Source organism: Oncorhynchus kisutch, unplaced genomic scaffold (assembly GCF_002021735.2).
Source record: "Oncorhynchus kisutch isolate 150728-3 unplaced genomic scaffold, Okis_V2 scaffold710, whole genome shotgun sequence".
Taxonomy (NCBI): domain Eukaryota; kingdom Metazoa; phylum Chordata; class Actinopteri; order Salmoniformes; family Salmonidae; genus Oncorhynchus; species Oncorhynchus kisutch.
In genome coordinates, this window is record NW_022262655.1 from 45,551 (window position 1) to 66,515 (window position 20,965).

A 20,965-nucleotide genomic window follows, 5' to 3' on the forward strand; every position below is an offset into this window, starting at 1 on the left:
GATAAACCAACGTACAGTCAATAACACAATAGAAAAATCTGTATACAGTGTGTGCAAATGAAGTAAGGGGGTAAGGCAATAAATAGGCCAAAAGCGACAGAGTAATTACAATTCAGCAATTTACACTGGAGTGATATATGTGCAGATGAGGATGTGCAAGTAGTGATACTGGTGTGCAAAAGAGCAGAAAAACAAAACCAATATGAGGTAGGTAGTTGGTTGGATGGGCTATTTACAGATTGGTTGTGTACAGCTGCAGCGATCGGTAAGCTGCTCTGAAAGCTGATGCTTAAAGTTAGTGAGGGAGATATGTCTCCAACTTCAGTGATTTTTGCAATTCGTTCCAGTCATTGGCAGCAGAGAACTGTAAGGAAAGGCGGCCAAAGAGGTGTTGGCTATGGGGATGATCAGTGAAATATACCTGCTGGAGCCCGTGCTACGGGTGGGTATTGGTATGGTGAGCTGAGATAAGGCAGATCTATACCTAGCAAAGACTTAGATGACCTGGAGCCAGTGGGTTTAGCGACGGGTATGTAGTGGGGACCAGCTACCAGGTCGCAGTGGTGGGTAGTATATGGGGCTTTGGTGACAAATAGTTCTTATAGTCTGTAGCCGTACCCTCATCCTACTACTCCTCTGTTCCTCGGTGATGTGGAGGCTAACCCAGGCCCTGCTGTGTCCCCAGGCACACTCATTTGTTGACTTCTGTAATCGAAAAAGCCTTGGTTTCATGTATGTTAACATCAGAAGCCTCCTCCCTAAGTTTATTTTACTCACTGCTTTAGCACACTCCGCCAACCCTGATGTCCTTGTCATGTCTGAATCCTGGTTTAGGAAGGCCACCGAAAATGTGGAGATTTCCATACCCAACTAAAACATTTTCCGTCAAGATAGAACTGCCAAAGGGGGAGGAGTTAGCCTGCAAAGTTCTGTCATACTTTCCAGGTCTATGCCCCAACAGTTCGAGGTTCTAATTTTAAAAATGAATCTCTCCAGAAATAAGTCTCTCACTGTTGCCACCTGTTATAGACCCCCCTCAGCTCCTAGCTGTGCCCTGGACACCATATGTGAATTGATTGCCCCCCCATCTATCTTCAGAGTTCGTTCTGTTAGGTGACCTAAACTGGAATATGCTTAACACCCCAGCAGTCCTACAATCTAAGCTAGATGCCCTCAACCTCACACAAATTATCAAGGAACCCACCAGGTACAACCCTAAATCCGTAAACATGGGCACCCTCATAGATATTATCCTGACCAACTTGCCCTCCAAATACACCTCTGCTGTTTTCAATCAGGATCTCAGCGATCACTGCCTCATTGCCTGCATCCGCTATGGGTCCGCGGTCAAACGAACACCCCTCATCACTGTCAAACGCTAAAACACTTCTGCGAGCAGGCCTTTCTAATTCACCTGGCCCGGGTATCCTGGAAGGATATTGACCTCATCCTGTCAGTCGAGGATGCCTGGTCGAACTTTAAAAGTAATTTCCTCACCATCTTAAATAAGCATGCCCCTTTTCAAAAATTGTAGAACTGAGAACAGATACATCCCTTGGTTCACTCCAGACCTGACTGCCCTTGACCAGCACAAAAACATCCTCTGGCGGACTGCAATTGCATCGAATAGTCCCCACGATATGCAACTGTTCAGGGAAGTCAGGAACCAATACACACCGTCAGTCAGGAAAGCAAAGGCTATCTTTTTCAAACAGAAATCTCTAACTCCAAAAAGTTTTGGGACACTGTAAAGTCCATGGAGAACAAGAGCACCTCCTCCCAGCTGCCCACTGCACTGAGGCTAGGAAACACACGTCACCACAGATAAATACATGATAATCAAACATTTCAATAAGCATTTCTCTACGGCTTTCCTCCTGGCTACCCCACCCCCGGCCAACAGCTCCACACCCCTCGCAGCTACTTGCCCGAGTCTCCCCAGCTTCTCCTTCACCCAAATCCAGATCGCAGATGTTCTGAAAGAGCTGCAAAACCTGGACCCGTACAAAGCAGCTGGACTAGACACTCTGCACCCTCTCTAAAATTATCCGCCACCATTGTTGCAACCCCTATTTCCAGCCTGTTCAACCTCTTTCGTTTCGTCCGAGATCCCTAAAGATTGGAAAGCTGCCGCGGTCATCCCCCTCTTCAAAGGGGGTGACAGTCTAGACCCAAACTGTTACATACCTATATCCATCCCGCCCTGCCTTTCTAAAGTCTTTGAAAGCCAAGTTAATAAACAGATCAGTGACCATTTCGAATCCCACCGTACCTTCTCCGCTGTGCAATTCGGTTACCGAGCTGGTCACGGGTGTACCTCAGCCATGCTCAACGTACTAAACTATATCATAACCGCCACCGATAAAAGACAGTACTGTGCAGCTGTCTTCATCGACCTGGCCAAGGATTTAGACTCTGTCAATGACTGTATTCTTATCGGCAGACTCAACAGCCTTGGTTTCTCAAATGACTGCTTAATTGCCATATTGTAATTACTTCGCCACCTTGGCCTATTTATTGCCTTAACTCCCTTATTTGACCTTATTTGCACTCACTGTATGTAGACTTTGTTTTCGACTGTATTATTGACTGTATGTTTTGTTTATTCCATGTGTAACTCTGTGTTGTTGTATGTGTCGAACTGCTATGCTTTATCTTGGCCAGGTCACAGTTGCAAATGAGAACTTGTTCTCAACTAGCCTACCTGGTTAAATAAAGGTGAAAAAAATACAAATCTACTGAAACAGATGTTAGCTAGCTAGCTATATAGCTACTGAAACAGATGTTAGCTAGCTAACTCTATAGCTACTGAAACAAATGTTAGCTAGCTGTCTATATACAGTGCCTTGCGAAAGTATTCGGCCCCCTTGAACTTTGCGACCTTTAGCCACATTTCAGGCTTCAAACATAAATATATAAAACTGTATTTTTTGTGAAGAATAACCAACAAGTGGGACACAATCATGAAGTGGAACGACATTTATTGGATATTTCAAACTTTTTTAACAAATGAAAAACTGAAAAATTGGGCGTGCAAAATTATTCAGCCCCCTTAAGTTAATACTTTGTAGCACCACCTTTTGCTGCGATTACAGCTGTAAGTCGCTTGGGGTATGTCTCTATCAGTTTTGCACATCGAGAGACTGAAATTTTTCAGCACTCTCTCTCTTTCCTTGTCAGTCTCTCACCCTCTGGCGTGGCAAGCGGAAGAGAAGGAGCAGTTTTAGTTTGTTGGTAATTAAGCTGCTTTTAAAATGGAGAATGTCAGGACTGTTTACTGATGGTGGACTGCCTGAACATTAAGAAGAACAATCTGGATTCTACTACACACACACACAGTTGGTGCTTTCAGGCAGGATGCAGTGGATTTTTAATAAATGAAGGCTCCCCACAACTGCATCGTGTATGGGGGGGTTAGGTATGGAGCATCGTGTTAGGGTTCGGTATCGTGTGGGGGTTAGGTATGGGGCATCGTGTGGGGGGGTTAGGTATGGAGCATCGTGTGGGGTTTAGGTATGGGGTATCGTGTGGGGGTTAGGTATGGAGCATCGTATGGGGGGGGGGTTAGGTATGGAACATTTCTGTGGGGGGGGTTAGGTATGGAGCATTTCTGTGGGGGGGGTTATGTACGGAGCATCGTGTGGGGGGTTAGGTACGGGGCTTCGTGTGGGGTTAGGGTTATGTACGGAGCATCGTGTGGGGTTAGGGTTATGTACGGAGCATCTGGTGGGGGGTTAGGTACGGGGCTTCGTGTGGGGGGTTAGGTACGGGGCTTCGTGTGGGGTGTTAGGTATGGGGCATCGTCTGAGGGTTAGGTATGGGGGGCATCGTCTGAGGGTTAGGTATGGGGGGCATCGTCTGAGGGTTAGGTATGGGGGGCATCGTCTGAGGGTTAGGTATGGGGCATCGTTTGAGGGTGTTAGGTATGGGGCATCGTTTAGGGGTTAAGGTTAGGTATGGGGCGTCGTGTGGGAGAGATGGGGTTAGGTATGGGGCATCGTCTAGGGGTTAGGTGTGGGGCATCGTGTGGGGGAGATGGGGTTAGGTATGGGGCATCGTGTGGGGGAGATGGGGTTAGGTATGGGGCATCGTGTGTGGGAGATGGGGTTAGGTATGGGGCATCGTGTGGGGGAGATGGGGTTAGGTATGGGGCATCGTGTGGGGGAGATGGGGTTAGGTATGGGGCATCGTGTGGGGGAGATGGGGTTAGGTATGGGGCATCGTCTAGGGGTTAAGGTTAGGTATGGGGCGTCGTGTGGGAGAGATGGGGTTAGGTATGGGGCATCGTCTAGGGGTTAGGTGTGGGGCATCGTGTGGGGGAGATGGAGTTAGGTATGGGGCATCGTGTGGGAGAGATGGGGTTAGGTATGGGGCATCGTGTGGGGGAGATGGGGTTAGGTATGGGGCATCGTGTGGGGGAGATGGGGTTAGGTATGGGGCATCGTGTGGGGGAGATGGGGTTAGGTATGGGGCATCGTGTGGGGGAGATGGGGTTAGGTATGGGGCATCGTGTGGGGGAGATGGGGTTAGGTATGGGGCATCGTCTAGGGGTTAGGTATGGGGCATCGTGTGGGGGAGATGGGGTTAGGTATGGGGCATCGTGTGGGGGAGATGGGGTTAGGTATGGGGCATCGTCTAGGGGTTAGGTATGGGGCATCGTGTGGGGGAGATGGGGTTAGGTATGGGGCATCGTCTAGGGGTTAGGTATGGGGCATCGTGTGGGGGAGATGGGGTTAGGTATGGGGCATCGTCTAGGGGTTAGGTATGGGGCATCGTGTGGGGGAGATGGGGTAAGGTATGGGGCATCGTCTAGGGGTTAGGTATGGGGCATCGTGTGGGGGAGATGGGGTTAGGTAGGGGGCATCGTGTGGGAGCAGTGGCATAAAAGTACATTTGGGTTAGTACATTGTTTACTTGAGCTGAGACCGTGCTCTGTGCTGTGTTTTTTTCTGTGCGTCTTACTCAGGTGTGTTGTGCTCTTAGGTAGGTGTGTGTGTGTACTTGTGTGTCGTGCTCTTAGGTGTGTGTGCATGCATTTGAGAGAGCTGATGAGAAGAGACAGGGTAGCTACAGGCGCAGGCAGGGATTGGTCTAACATACCTACAGACAGAGACAAAGAGAATCATCACACAGTTCATTCTGGATCTGATTTATCTCTATCGAGTTCACAGAGGAAAAAAAAACGAAGAAATGCAATTAAAATAATTGAACTGACCTCGGCCAATTTAGTTGTTTGAAAACCGAAAATTACTGAAATGTTGGTTAATCGCTCAGCACGAGTGTTCATATTTGCATAAGATCGAACCATGGAAGGATCCTCTTCTGATTGTACAACTGAGTACAAAATGTTCCCATGTATTCACTCAACCAATCTGCGGTCGCCAACTGAACTAACAGAAGCTGATCCAGAATTACATAGGAGCTCACAGTTAGAGCACAGTCGCTGAACATTGACTGTTGTTTTAATAGAGCTGCTAGCACTGTAGAGCCCTTTTATATAGGATATATCACTATCTGAACATTGACTGTTGTTTTAAGAGGTAAGGATGAAAATTGATTGTGTCTGTTAGAGGGGAGGACATGTCAGTTGTTCAGGACCTGCCCTTTATATTTGGATCTTGGTTGTTACTGTCTCTCATTTGATAAGTCTACATGTAGGTTAGTGACTAACTCCTTAGCCTCGTTTCACCCTGCTCTATTTCTGATCCATCTGTTCTGTGACGACGGTTAGCATTTCTACACAAAGGTGCTAACGTTTTTAGTTTGTTGGTGTTTTCAAACAGGAGACTGTTTATGGTTACACCTATAGAGTACAGTCACAACTCCCACCTGCCGCTGCAGTGGATCCCCTATAACCCTAACCCTGTTTATGGTTACACCTATAGAGTACAGTCACAACTCCCACCTGCCGCTGCAGTGGATCCCCTATAACCCTAACCCTGTTTATGGTTACACCTATAGAGTACAGTCACAACTCCCACCTGCCGCTGCAGTGGATCCCCTATAACCCTAACCCTGTTTATGGTTACACCTATAGAGTACAGTCACAACTCCCACCTGCCGCTGCAGTGGATCCCCTATAACCCTAACCCTGTTTATGGTTACACCTATAGAGTACAGTCACAACTCCCACCTGCCGCTGCAGTGGATCCCCTATAACCCTAACCCTGTTTATGGTTACACCTATAGAGTACAGTCACAACTCCCACCTGCCGCTGCAGTGGATCCCCTATAACCCTAACCCTGTTTATGGTTACACCTATAGAGTACAGTCACAACTCCCACCTGCCGCTGCAGTGGATCCCCTATAACCCTAACCCTGTTTATGGTTACACCTATAGAGTACAGTCACAACTCCCACCTGCCGCTGCAGTGGATCCCCTATAACCCTAACCCTGTTTATGGTTACACCTATAGAGTACAGTCACAACTCCCACCTGCCGCTGCAGTGGATCCCCTATAACCCTAACCCTGTTTATGGTTACACCTATAGAGTACAGTCACAACTCCCACCTGCCGCTGCAGTGGATCCCCTATAACCCTAACCCTGTTTATGGTTACACCTATAGAGTGCAGTCACAACTCCCACCTGCCGCTGCAGTGGATCCCCTATAACCCTAACCCTGTTTATGGTTACACCTATAGAGTACAGTCACAACTCCCACCTGCCGCTGCAGTGGATCCCCTATAACCCTAACCCTGTTTATGGTTACACCTATAGAGTACAGTCACAACTCCCACCTGCCGCTGCAGTGGATCCCCTATAACCCTAACCCTGTTTATGGTTACACCTATAGAGTACAGTCACAACTCCCACCTGCCGCTGCAGTGGATCCCCTATAACCCTAACCCTGTTTATGGTTACACCTATAGAGTACAGTCACAACTCCCACCTGCCGCTGCAGTGGATCCCCTATAACCCTAACCCTGTTTATGGTTACACCTATAGAGTACAGTCACAACTCCCACCTGCCGCTGCAGTGGATCCCCTATAACCCTAACCCTGTTTATGGTTACACCTATAGAGTACAGTCACAACTCCCACCTGCCGCTGCAGTGGATCCCCTATAACCCTAACCCTGTTTATGGTTACACCTATAGAGTACAGTCACAACTCCCACCTGCCGCTGCAGTGGATCCCCTATAACCCTAACCCTGTTTATGGTTACACCTATAGAGTGCAGTCACAACTCCCACCTGCCGCTGCAGTGGATCCCCTATAACCCTAACCCTGTTTATGGTTACACCTATAGAGTACAGTCACAACTCCCACCTGCCGCTGCAGTGGATCCCCTATAACCCTAACCCTGTTTATGGTTACACCTATAGAGTACAGTCACAACTCCCACCTGCCGCTGCAGTGGATCCCCTATAACCCTAACCCTGTTTATGGTTACACCTATAGAGTACAGTCACAACTCCCACCTGCCGCTGCAGTGGATCCCCTATAACTCTAACCCTGTTTATGGTTACACCTATAGAGTACAGTCACAACTCCCACCTGCCGCTGCAGTGGATCCCCTATAACCCTAACCCTGTTTATGGTTACACCTATAGAGTACAGTCACAACTCCCACCTGCCGCTGCAGTGGATCCCCTATAACTCTAACCCTGTTTATGGTTACACCTATAGAGTACAGTCACAACTCCCACCTGCCGCTGCAGTGGATCCCCTATAACCCTAACCCTGTTTATGGTTACACCTATAGAGTACAGTCACAACTCCCACCTGCCGCTGCAGTGGATCCCCTATAACCCTAACCCTGTTTATGGTTACACCTATAGAGTACAGTCACAACTCCCACCTGCCGCTGCAGTGGATCCCCTATAACCCTAACCCAGTAGAGGTCCTATAGGCTGCCATATTGTTTAAACATCTATTTTCACATTCTGGTCTACTGTACCTGAACAGGTCTGACTTTCCCTTGTATTCGTCATTCATTCTGCTCATTCATGGTCTACAGTTGTTTTAGCATTTTAGTTACATTGAAGATGACAAATGATGAAGCTTACAGTAACATTTTTAATTAAGAAACAAGAAGTATTGGAGAAAGGTTTCCCAGTGAGAACTCCTCATCCTGTCCCGGGCTGCTTCCTATGTTCTCTGTGTGTTTTGAATGGCAGTGTTCGGGACAGTTACATATGAAACTGGGTCACAGGTGGGGGCGTTGCCACTTAAATTATTAAAATGAGGTCTCTCTCTCCGCCAATGGCATAATTTCTGCAGTTGGGACAGGAGCTGCAGATTCCCAGCTTAGCAGAGCTAGTCAGTCTCACTGTGCTTATTCTTTGTTCCGCGTCGGTACATGAGCAGGGCTGCCCCGGTTGCCACCTTGTATTGCCCAGAGAACAGAATTTTTGCCAATTCTGTTTGAATATTTTTTACTTTTATTAATTATACTGGACATTTTCTACATTTGAAGTATTGCCTTTTGGTGTTAATGGACAAAAAAATTATGAATTCCCAATTTTATACAGTGGACATGGACATTGGTGTTTGTCAACTGAGGAATTTATCTATCTCTTTTCTGTCATCTGTTCTTGCAAAAGAGACAACTCCAGTCAGGCTTGACAATAGGTAAAATGTTTTCCTAGCTTATTTATCAAACTTTTCATTCATTCATTCATTTGCAAAGACAATAGAATATGGCTATGCATTGAATGAATGGGACCGTGGTGGTTTGAATTGGATTTCAATGTATGGGGATGATGAGGATGTTTATATGCTGCCCTGCAGTATTGAGGGGGTCATAACGTGATGAGCTCTGCAGTGTTGAACTTTTCCGCATCGTGTTGACTATAAATAATTTAGAACCATAACATTATATAAACCTCGTAGCTAAAGCCTCACAACAATAACCTGATAGTTAAACCCCAACCTTGTAGCTAAAGCCTCACAACAATAACCTGATAGTTAAACCCCAACCTTGTAGCTAAAGCCCCACAACAATAACCTGATAGTTAAACCCCAACCTTGTAGCTAAAGCCCCACAACAATAACCTGATAGTTAAACCCCAACCTTGTAGCTAAAGCCTCACAACAATAACCTGATAGTTAAACCCCAACCTTGTAGCTAAAGCCTCACAACAATAACCTGATAGTTAAACCCCAACCTTGTAGCTAAAGCCTCACAACAATAACCTGATAGTTAAACCCCAACCTTGTAGCTAAAGCCCCACAACAATAACCTGATAGTTAAACCCCAACCTTGTAGCTAAAGCCTCACAACAATAACCTGATAGTTAAACCCCAACCTTGTAGCTAAAGCCCCACAACAATAACCTGATAGTTAAACCCCAACCTTGTAGCTAAAGCCCCACAACAATAACCTGATAGTTAAACCCCAACCTTGTAGCTAAAGCCTCACAACAATAACCTGATAGTTAAACCCCAACCTTGTAGCTAAAGCCCCACAACAATAACCTGATAGTTAAACCCCAACCTTGTAGCTAAAGCCCCACAACAATAACCTGATAGTTAAACCCCAACCTTGTAGCTAAAGCCCCACAACAATAACCTGATAGTTAAACCCCAACCTTGTAGCTAAAGCCTCACAACAATAACCTGATAGTTAAACCCCAACCTTGTAGCTAAAGCCTCACAACAATAACCTGATAGTTAAACCCCAACCTTGTAGCTAAAGCCTCACAACAATAACCTGATAGTTAAACCCCAACCTTGTAGCTAAAGCCCCACAACAATAACCTGATAGTTAAACCCCAACAATAATAATCTTCTAGCTATATATTAAAGTGTAATAGTGGTACATTCAGTCTGTTTTAATGTGATGGAAAAGCAGAAATCAGTTTATTAAGAGTTCAGAATGCACCTTCATTAATACCTACCGGGTCGACATCTGTCTCAACCCCAGTGATATCTAATACCTACCGGGTCGACATCTGTCTCAACCCCAGTGATATCTAATACCTACCGGGTCGACATCTGTCTCAACCCCAGTGATATCTAATACCTACCGTGTCGACATCCGTCTCAACCCCAGTGATATCTAATACCTACCGGGTCGACATCTGTCTCAACCCCAGTGATATCTAATACCTACCGGGTCGACATCTGTCTCAACCCCAGTGATATCTAATACCTACCGGGTCGACATCTGTCTCAACCCCAGTGATATCTAATACCTACCGGGTCGACATCTGTCTCAACCCCAGTGATATCTAATACCTACCGGGTCGACATCTGTCTCAACCCCAGTGATATCTAATACCTACCGGGTCGACATCTGTCTCAACCCCAGTGATATCTAATACCTACCGGGTCGACATCTGTCTCAACCCCAGTGATATCTAATACCTACCGGGTCGACATCTGTCTCAACCCCAGTGATATCTAATACCTACCGGGTCGACATCTGTCTCAACCCCAGTGATATCTAATACCTACCGGGTCGACATCTGTCTCAACCCCAGTGATATCTAATACCTACCGGGTCAACATCTGTCTCAACCCCAGTGATATCTAATACCTACCGGGTCAACATCTGTCTCAACCCCAGTGATATCTAATACCTACCGGGTCGACATCTGTCTCAACCCCAGTGATATCTAATACCTACCGGGTCGACATCTGTCTCAACCCCAGTGATATCTAATACCTACCGGGTCAACATCTGTCTCAACCCCAGTGATATCTAATACCTACCGGGTCAACATCTGTCTCAACCCCAGTGATATCTAATACCTACCGGGTCAACATCTGTTTCAACCCCAGTGATATCCTTACAGGCGATGCATCATAATGTTTGAATGAATCTGTTTGTTTCAGCTCTTCTGGTGCCAGTTTGGTGGCCATCGACAATAAAATCGAACAAGCAATGGTAAGTTAATATCCTCATTGTTAATATGTATATAATCAAATCTAAATGACTCAAAGGTGAAATGTAAATGTCAACTTCATTTAAACGGTGTAGGACCGGTGTTCAGAGTACTGGGGTCTAATGAAAGTTTTGGAACATCTGACTGTTCTGGGAGAGAGAGAACCGTTGGATACTTGGTACAGTAAAAACACTTTGATTGAATGACTGCAACCGTCTGTATGTTCTGTGATCCGGTGGCTTTTCGGTTCTGTCTGTTCCGTCAGGTGTTGCTAGGCAAGCCTGGGGTCTGCTCTCAGATGCCCCGGCATAAATAACTTGTCTGTTAGCTCCTCCCTCCCAATGCAGAACATTTTGTTCTCTGGCTTGTCAGTTAGAAGGCAGGAACTGAATAGACCACTAATGAACTGCTATGGGACTGCCTGCACACAACAATAGACCACAAATTAACTGCTATGGGACTGCCTGCACACAACAATAGACCACTAATGAACTGCTATGGGACTGCCTGCACACAACAATAGACCACTAATTAACTGCTATGGGACTGCCTGCACACAACAATAGACCACTAATTAACTGCTATGGGACTGCCTGCACACAACAATAGACCACTAATGAACTGCTATGGGACTGCCTGCACACAACAATAGACCACTAATTAACTGCTATGGGACTGCCTGCACACAACAATGGACCACTAATGAACTGCTATGGGACTGCCTGCACACAACAATAGACCACTAATGAACTGCTATGGGACTGCCTGCACACAACAATAGACCACTAATTAACTGCTATGGGACTGTCTGCACACAACAATAGCGTTGTGATATCAGAATTGTATCATCACAGCTGAAGAGAGGACTTTTCTGTGTGGATTTATTTCATGGAGAGATTAGTATTGATCGTTCATTCCATCAGTTTCCATCAGTCCGTGTGTGGTTGTTACTTTGTCTTGATGATTAGATATGCTGCATCCTTTCTGAACTGTTGAATACGGTGGAAAGGACAGATAACACAACACACAGTGAGCTCCTAAAGGACAGGTAACACACAGTGAGCTCCTAAAGGACAGGTAACACACAGTGAGCTCCTAAAGGACAGGTAACACAACACACACACACTGAGCTCCTAAAGGACAGGTAACACACACACACACTGAGCTCCTAAAGGACAGCTAACACAATACACACACAGTGAGCTCCTAAAGGACAGCTAACACAACACACAGTGAGCTCCTAACGGACAGCTAACACAATACACACACAGTGAGCTCCTAAAGGACAGCTAACACAACACACAGTGAGCTCCTAAAGGACAGCTAACACAACACACAGTGAGCTCCTAAAGGACAGCTAACACACACAGTGAGCTCCTAAAGGACAGCTAACACACAGTGATCTCCTAAAGGACAGGTAACACAATACACACACACTGAGCTCCTAAAGGACGGCTAACACACACAGTGAGCTCCTAAAGGACGGCTAACACACAGTGAGCTCCTAAAGGACGGCTAACACACACAGTGAGCTCCTAAAGGATGGCTAACACACACAGTGAGCTCCTAAAGGACGGCTAACACACACAGTGAGCTCCTAAAGGACGGCTAACACACACAGTGAGCTCCTAAAGGACGGCTAACACACACAGTGAGCTCCTAAAGGACGGCTAACACACACAGTGAGCTCCTAAAGGACGGCTAACACACACAGTGAGCTCCTAAAGGACGGCTAACACACACAGTGAGCTCCTAAAGGACGGCTAACACACACAGTGAGCTCCTAAAGGACGGCTAACACACACAGTGAGCTCCTAAAGGACAGCTAACACAATACACACACAGTGAGGTCCTAAAGGACAGCTAACACAATACACACAGTGAGCTCCTAAAGGACAGCTAACACACACAGCGAGCTCCTAAAGGACAGCTAACACACACAGCGAGCTCCTAAAGGACAGCTAACACACACAGTGAGCTCCTAAAGGACAGCTAACACACACAGTGAGCTCCTAAAGGACAGCTAACACACACAGTGAGCTCCTAAAGGACAGCTAACACACACAGTGAGCTCCTAAAGGACAGCTAACACAATACACACACAGTCAGGTCCTAAAGGAAAGCTAACACAATACACACACAGTGAGCTCCTAAAGGACCGGTAACACACAGTGAGCTCCTAAAGGACAGGTAACACACAGTGAGCTCGTAAAGGACAGCTAACACAATACACACACAGTGAGCTCCTAAAGGACAGCTAACACACAGTGAGCTCCTAAAGGACAGCTAACACAATACACACACAGTGAACTCCTAAAGGACAGCTAACACACAGTGAGCTCCTAAAGGACAGCTAACACAATACACACACAGTGAGCTCCTAAAGGACAGCTAACACACAGTGAGCTCCTAAAGGACAGCTAACACAATACACACACAGTGAGCTCCTAAAGGACAGCTAACACACAGTGAGCTCCTAAAGGACAGCTAACACAATACACACAGTGAGCTCCTAAAGGACAGCTAACACACAGTGAGCTCCTAAAGGACAGCTAACACACAGTGAGCTCCTAAAGGACAGCTAACACAAACACAGTGAGCTCCTAAAAGACGGCTAACACAAACACAGTGAGCTCCTAAAGGACCGGTAAAACACAGTGAGCTCCTAAAGGACAGGTAACACACAGTGAGCTCCTAAAGGACCGGTAACACACAGTGAGCTCCTAAAGGACCGGTAACACAAACACAGTGAGCTCCTAAAGGACAGGTAACACAAACACAGTGAGCTCCTAAAGGACAGCTAACACAATACACACAGTGAGCTCCTAAAGGACAGCTAACACAAACACAGTGAGCTCGTAAAGGACAGCTAACACAATACACACACAGTGAGCTCCTAAAGGACCGGTAACACACAGTTAGCTCCTAAAGGACAGGTAACACAAACACAGTGAGCTCCTAAATGACAGAACACAATACACACACAGGGAGTTCCTAAAGGACAGCTAACACAATACACACACAGGGAGTTCCTAAAGGACAGCTAACACAATACACACACAGTGAGCTCCTAAAGGACAGCTAACACAATACACACAGTGAGCTCCTAAAGGACAGCTAACACAATACACACACAGTGAGCTCTTAATGGACAGCTAACACACAGTGAGCTCCTAAAGGACAGCTAACACACAGTGAGCTCCTAAAGGACAGCTAACACAGTGAGCTCCTAAAGGACAGGTAACACACAGTGAGCTCCTAAAGGGCAGGTAACACACACTGAGCTCCTAAAGGACAGGTAACACAACACACAGTGAGCTCCTAAAGGACAGGTAACACAATATACACAGTGAGCTCCTAAAGGACAGCTAACACAATACACACACAGTGAGCTCCTAAAGGACAGGTAACACACAGTGAGCTCCTAAAGGACAGGTAACACAATACACACAAAGTGAGCTCCTAAAGGACAGCTAACACAACACACACACAGTGAGCTCCTAAAGGACAGCTAACACAACACACACACAGTGAGCTCCTAAAGGACAGCTAACACACACATAGTGAGCTCCTAAAGGACAGCTAACACACACACACAGTGAGCTCCTAAAGGGCAGCTAACACACACACAGTGAGCTCCTAAAGGACAGCTAACACAACACACAGTGAGCTCCTAAAGGACAGCTAACACAACACACAGTGAGCTCCTAAAGGACAGCTAACACACACACAGCGAGCTCCTAAAGGACAGCTAACACAACACACAGTGAGCTCCTAAAGGACAGCTAACACAACACACAGTGAGCTCCTAAAGGACAGCTAACACACACACACAGTGAGCTCCTAAAGGACAGCTAACACACACACAGTGAGCTCCTAAAGGACAGCTAACACAACACACAGTGAGCTCCTAAAGGACAGCTAACACAACACACAGTGAGCTCCTAAAGGACAGCTAACACACACACAGTGAGCTCCTAAAGGACAGCTAACACAACACACAGTGAGCTCCTAAAGGACAGCTAACTCATACAGTTGGAGTCGGAAGGTTACATACACCTTTGCCAAATACATTTAATATCAGTTTTTCACAATTCCTGACATTTAATCCTAGTAACAATTCCCTGTCTTAGGTCAGTTAGATCACCACTTTATTTTAAGAATGTGAAATGTCAGAATAATAGTAGAGAAATCATTCAATTTAGCTTTTATTTATTTCATCTCATTCCCAGTGGGTCAAAAGTTTACATACACTCAATTAGTATTTGGTAGCATTGAAGTCTGAAGTTTACATACACTTAGGTTGGAGTCAACCACTCCACAAATGTCTTGTTAATTAACAAACTACAGTTTCGGCAAGTCGGTTAGGACATCTACCTTTTGCATGACACAAGTAATTTTTCCAACAATTGTTTACAGGATTATTTCATTTATAAATCATAATTCACAGTATCACAATTCCAGTGGGTCAGAAGTTTACATACACTAAGTTGACTGTGCCTTTAAACAGCTTGGAAAATTCCAGAAAATGATGTCATTGTTTTTGAAGCTTCTGATAGGCTAATTGACATCATTTGAGTCAATTGGAGGTGTACCTGTGGATGTATTTCAAGGCCTACCTTCAAACTCAGTGCCTCTTTCCTTGACATCACTGGAAAATCTAAAGAAATCAGGTATGGCAAGGACAACAAAGTCCAGGTATTTTAGTGACCATCACAAAGCCCTGACCTCAATCCTATAGACAATTTGTGGGCAGAACTGAAAAAGCGTGTGCGAGCAAGGAGTCCTTCAAACCTGACTTAGTTACACCAGCTCTGTCAGGAGGAATAGGTCAAAATTCACCCAACTTAATGTGGGAAGTGGCAAAGTGGCAAGTTAAACAATTTAAAGGCAATGCTACCAAATACTAATTGAGTGTATGTAAATGTCTGACCCACAGAATGTGATGAAAGAAATAAAAGCTGAAATAAATCATTCTCTCTACTATTATTCTGACATTTAACATTCTTAAAATAAAGTGGTGATCCTAACTGACCTAAAACAGAGAATTTTTACTAGGATTAAATGTCAGGAATTGTGAAAAACTGAGTTTAAATGTATTTGGCTAAGGTGTATGTAACCTTCCGACTTCAACTGTACATTTCTCTCCCTTTATCTCTCTCTCTCTCCCTCCGTCCCTTCCTCCCTCTCTCTCCCTCCCTCTGTCCCTTCCTCCCTTTCTCTCTCTCTCCCTTCCTCCCTTTCTCTCTCCTTCCCTTCCTCCCTTTCTCTCTCCTTCCTTCCTCCCTCTCTCTCCCTCTGTCCCTTCCTCCCTTCCTCTCTCTCTCCCTCCATCCCATCCTCCCTTTCTCTCTCTCTCTCTCTCTCCCTCCATCCCTTCCTCCCTTTCTCTCTCCTTCCCTCCGTCCCTTCCTCCCTTTCTCTCTCCTTCCCTCTGTCCCTTCCTCCCTTTCTCTCTCCTTCCCTCCGTCCCTTCCTCTCTCTCCATCTTCCCCCTTCCATCTCTCTCTCAGGACCTGGTAAAGAGCCACCTGATGTATGCTGTGAGAGAGGAGGTAGATGTGTTGAAGGAACAGATTAAGGAGCTGGTAGAGAGGAACTCCCAGTTGGAGCAGGAGAACAGCCTCCTGAAAACCCTGGCCAGCCCAGAGCAGATGGCTCAGTTCCAGGCTCAGGTCCAGCCCAGCTCTGGCTCCCCGACAGCGACAGGCTCCTCTAACCCCCAGCCGTCCTCACAGAGCTCTGGGACCTCTACATAGCCCCCTTCCTCGGAAAGACGTACGCAGGAGGGAGGAGAACCTTTACTCTACTGCGAACTGACCTCATGCAATGCAACAAGAACCACTATGGCTCAATCAAGGAGAGACTGCTACAAAAATAAAAAACATGTTTTGCACATTTATTTAACTGACCAAAGACAATGATGGACACTTGTGTGTCAGGTGTTCTCTTCGCTTGGAATGCTTCAGACGATCACAATGGAGACCAGGGAGGTGAATGGAACAGATGGACAGTTGTCATGGAGATGAAACAGACAACAACCCACAACTGGTACACTGTCTTCAGATCTATACAGTGACTATTGAATTGTGCCGTTGCTGCCATTTCTTTAAATGTTCATTTTGTTGGATTATTACCTAGCTGTGAATTGAATCAAAGAACAAGAAATGAGGTGCATTATCTGTAGGGATCATTAAAGAAAGAGAAAACAAGGCCCCATCTGGTATGGGGCGTAGGGTGGAACATACAGTGCATTTGGAAATAAATTCAGACCACTTTAGTTTTTCCAAATTTTGTTGCATTACAGTCCATTCAAAAATTGATGAAATCGTTTTTTTTTTTTCTTCCACATCAATCTACACACATTAGTAATGACTAAAGAAAAACAGTTTTGGAGTAATTTTGCGAAATGTATTAAATATAAAAAACTAAAATATCACATTTACATAAGTATTCAGACCCTTTACTCAGTACTTTGTTGAAGCACCTCTGCCAGCGATTACAGCCTTGAGTCTTCTTGGGTATGATGCTACAAGCTTGGTACACCTGTATTTGTGGAGTTTCTCCTATTCTTTGCAGATCCTCTCAAGCTCTGTCAGGTTGGATGGGGAGCGTCGCTGCACAACTATTTTCAGGTCTCTCCAGAGATGTTCGATCGGGTTCAAGTCCGGGCTCTGGCTGGACCACTCAAGGACATTGAGAGACTTCCTGAAGCCACTCCTGCATTGTCTTGGCTGTGTGCTTAGGGTCGTTGTCCTGTTGAAAGGTGAACCTTCACCCCAGTCTGAGGTTCTGAGTGATCTGGAGCAGGTTTTCATCAAGGATCTCATTGTACGTTGCTCCGTTCATCTTTCCTTGATCCTGACTAGTCTCCCAGTCCCTGCTGCTGAAAAACATCCCCACATCATGATGCTGCCACCACCATGCTTCACCGTAGGGATGGTGCCAGGCTTCCTCCAGACATGATGGTTGGCATTCAGACCAAATAGTTCAATCTTGGTTTTATCAGACCATAGAATCTTGTTTCTCATGGTCTGAGAGTCTTTAGGTGCCTTTTGGCAAACTCCAAGTGGGCTGTCATGTGCCTTTTACTGAGGAGTGGCTTCCATCTGGCCACTCTACCAGAAAGGCCTGATTGGTGGAGGGCTGCAGAGATGGTTGTCCTTCTGGAAGGTTCTCCCATCTCCACAGAGGAGCTCTGTCAGTGTGACCATCGGGTTCTTGGTCACCTCCCTGACCAAGGCACTTCTCCCCCAATTGCTCAGTTTGGCCGGGCGGCCAGCTCTAGGAAGAGTGTTGGTGGTTCCAAACTTCTTCCATTTAAGAATGATTGAGGCCTCTGTGTTCTTGGGGACCTTCAATGCTGCAGAAATGTTTTGGTACTCTTCCCCAGATCTGTGCCTCGACACGATCCTATCTCGGAGCTCTATGGACAATTCCTTTGACCTCATGGCTTGGTTTTTGCTCTGACATGCACTGTCAACTGTGGGCTGTTATATAGACAGGTGTGTGCCTTTCCAAATCATGTCCAATCAATTGAATTTACCACAGATGGACTCCAATCAAGTTGTGGAAACTTCTCAAGGATGATCAATGGAAACAGAATGCACCTGAGCACAATTTCGTGTCTCATAGCAAAGGGTCTGAATACTGATGTAAATAAGCTATTTCTGTTTTTGTTTTATACATTTGCTAAAATTTCAAAAACCTGTTTTCACGTTGTTATTATGGGGTATTGTGTGTAGCTTGAGGATTTTTGAATTCTATTTAATCCATTTTAGGTAACAACAAAATGTGAAAATATTTGAGTGGTCTGAATACTTTCAGAATGCACTGCAATAGAAGAAACACTTCTCACAGCGGTCTATTCCATATGAGGGGTGATGTGGTGTAACAGAACTTTAGAAGAAGCAGTGATCGCCTTTTGGAACTCGTTGTTGCTCACAATGTCACCCTCTCTCCTCTCCTCCCTCAGACGTAATGATGGAGATGTTGCCCCTCCTCTTTTCCTCCTCTCCTCTCTTCTCCTCCCTCAGACGTAATGATGGAGATGTTGCCCCTCCTCTCTTTCCCTCCTCTCTTCTCCTCTATCAGACGTAATGATGGAGATGTTGCCCCTCCTCTTTTCCTCCTCTCCTCTCTTCTCCTCCCTCAGACGTAATGATGGAGATGTTGCCCCTCCTCTCTTTTCCTCCTCTCCTCCCTTCTCCTCCCTTCTCCTCTATCAGACGTAATGATGGAGATGTTGCCCCTCCTCTCTTTCCCTCCTCTCTTCTCCTCTATCAGACGTAATGATGGAGATGTTGCCCCTCCTCTCTTTCCCTCCTCTCTTCTCCTCTATCAGACGTAATGATGGAGATGTTGCCCCTCCTCTCTTTCCCTCCTCCCTTCTCCTCTATCAGACGTAATGATGGAGATGTTGTTGCCCCTCTCTCCTCCCTTCCCCTCCCTCAGATGTAATGATGGAGATGTTGCCCCTCCTCTCTTCTCCTCTCTCCTCTCTTCCTCTCTCCTCCTCCCTCAGACGTAATGATGGAGGAGATGTTGCCCCTCTCTCCTCTCTTCTCCTCTCCCCTCTCTTCCTCTCCCCTCTCTTCTCCTCCCTCAGACGTAATGATGGAGGAGATGTTGCCCCTCCTCTCTCCTCCTCTCTTCTCCCTCAGACGTAAGGATGGAGGAGATGTTGCCCCTCCTCTCTCCTCCTCTCTTCCTCTCTCCTCTCTTCTCCTCCCTCAGACATAAGGATGGAGGGAATGGAAATGCTTTGGGAAAGGGGGCTGATGAGAGTTTCAGTGTTTTTGGGATAGGGCTGTTTCTAGGTTTGTTCCAGATACCAATTCAACCTATGTTCAGCAAACAGCCTGTTTTCCTCAGGCTGGACTGTGATGTTACTGCTCAGAGCGGGAAGAGAATAGCCACTCCAGACTCTATACAGACTGTGTCTAACCCTCACACTGACAGCCCCTTGTACTGCACTGTATATGATTTTCCTGTGCAGAAGATGTTCACTTGCTCAAATCATTTAAACTATTGGACAATTTGAATAAATAAATATATATATATTATAAGGAAATAAAAGCTAGTTTAATAGAAATGTGCTCTGTACATTGACCCGGGATATAAGGAAATAAAAGCTAGTTTTTTAAGGGTAATGTGTAGAAGTACCAGTCAAGTTTGGACCCACCTACTCAGTCCATGGTTTTTATTTGTACTATTTGTCACAACACAACTGATTGGCTAAAATGCATTAAGAAGGAAAGAAATATCACAAAAGTGCTCAGCATATGTAGAAAATATGTAGAAAATAGTAAAAATAAAGAAAAATCCTTGAATGAGTAGGTGTGTTCACACTGTAGACTGGTGCTGTATGTCAGAAAGGCCTGATTGGTGGAGTGCTGCAGAGATGGTTGTCTGTTTTACTCTACTCCTCTCATCCTTGAATGAGTAGGTGTGTTCACACTGTAGACTGGTACTGTATGTCAGGACAATGTTTCTCATCCCACAACAAATGTGACGTTACAATTGCACTAAACAGTTGCACTTCGACTTAAATAAAATGGAAAAACTAAATTGAAATGTTAGTCACTTGTGATTTTAGTGAATTGTTAGGTGGCAGAGTGGAGCAGGTGGAGAGGGCCCTATCTCAGGTTAAAGACGTCATACAGATTTCTAACCCAGATAGCTCTTTGACAACATACAGGGGGAATGGCTGAGACTACAGAATGACATATTACATTATTATATGTTAGTTCAGTGGTGAGAAACGTGTAAATATTGTGGTCTCTGGTTTGTCATACCTGGCGCTTTGTCTTTTTTCATGCCTGTTGTCATAACCCATAGACCATAAAGTTCCTGAAAGTGAAAAGTGTTCCATCCTACAAGACAACACACGCTCACAGAACCAGATGGTGAAAGACAAGATTCCATCCTATAAGACAACACACGCTCACAGAACCAGACGGTGAAAGACAAGATTCCATCCTATAAGACAACACACGCTCACAGAACCAGACGGTGAAAGACCAGATTCCATCCTATAAGACAACACACGCTCACAGAACCAGACGGTGAAAGACAAGATGCAGTGGTCAAGCTGTAAGTCTGAACGAACTGTTGAATGCAGAGGAGG

The 20,965-nt window shown here is 45.7% G+C and overlaps 1 protein-coding gene across 3 annotated transcripts in view; it reads left to right on the forward strand.

The window, feature by feature from the left end:
* LOC109885124 (TSC22 domain family protein 1) overlaps positions 1–20,412 on the forward strand; it is a 31,274-nt gene extending 10,862 nt beyond the window's left edge. For 2 of the 3 annotated variants that reach the window (XM_031815938.1, XM_031815939.1), the window contains 2 exons: positions 10,787–10,838; positions 16,350–20,412. In XM_031815938.1, coding sequence (XP_031671798.1) covers positions 10,787–10,838; positions 16,350–16,595 — 298 coding nt within the window. In that variant the 3' untranslated portion in view covers positions 16,596–20,412. The remainder of the gene's footprint in view (positions 1–10,786; positions 10,839–16,349) is intronic. The other variant, XM_031815940.1, reaches the window with a different exon arrangement.
* The last annotated feature ends 553 nt before the right edge of the window (positions 20,413–20,965 follow it).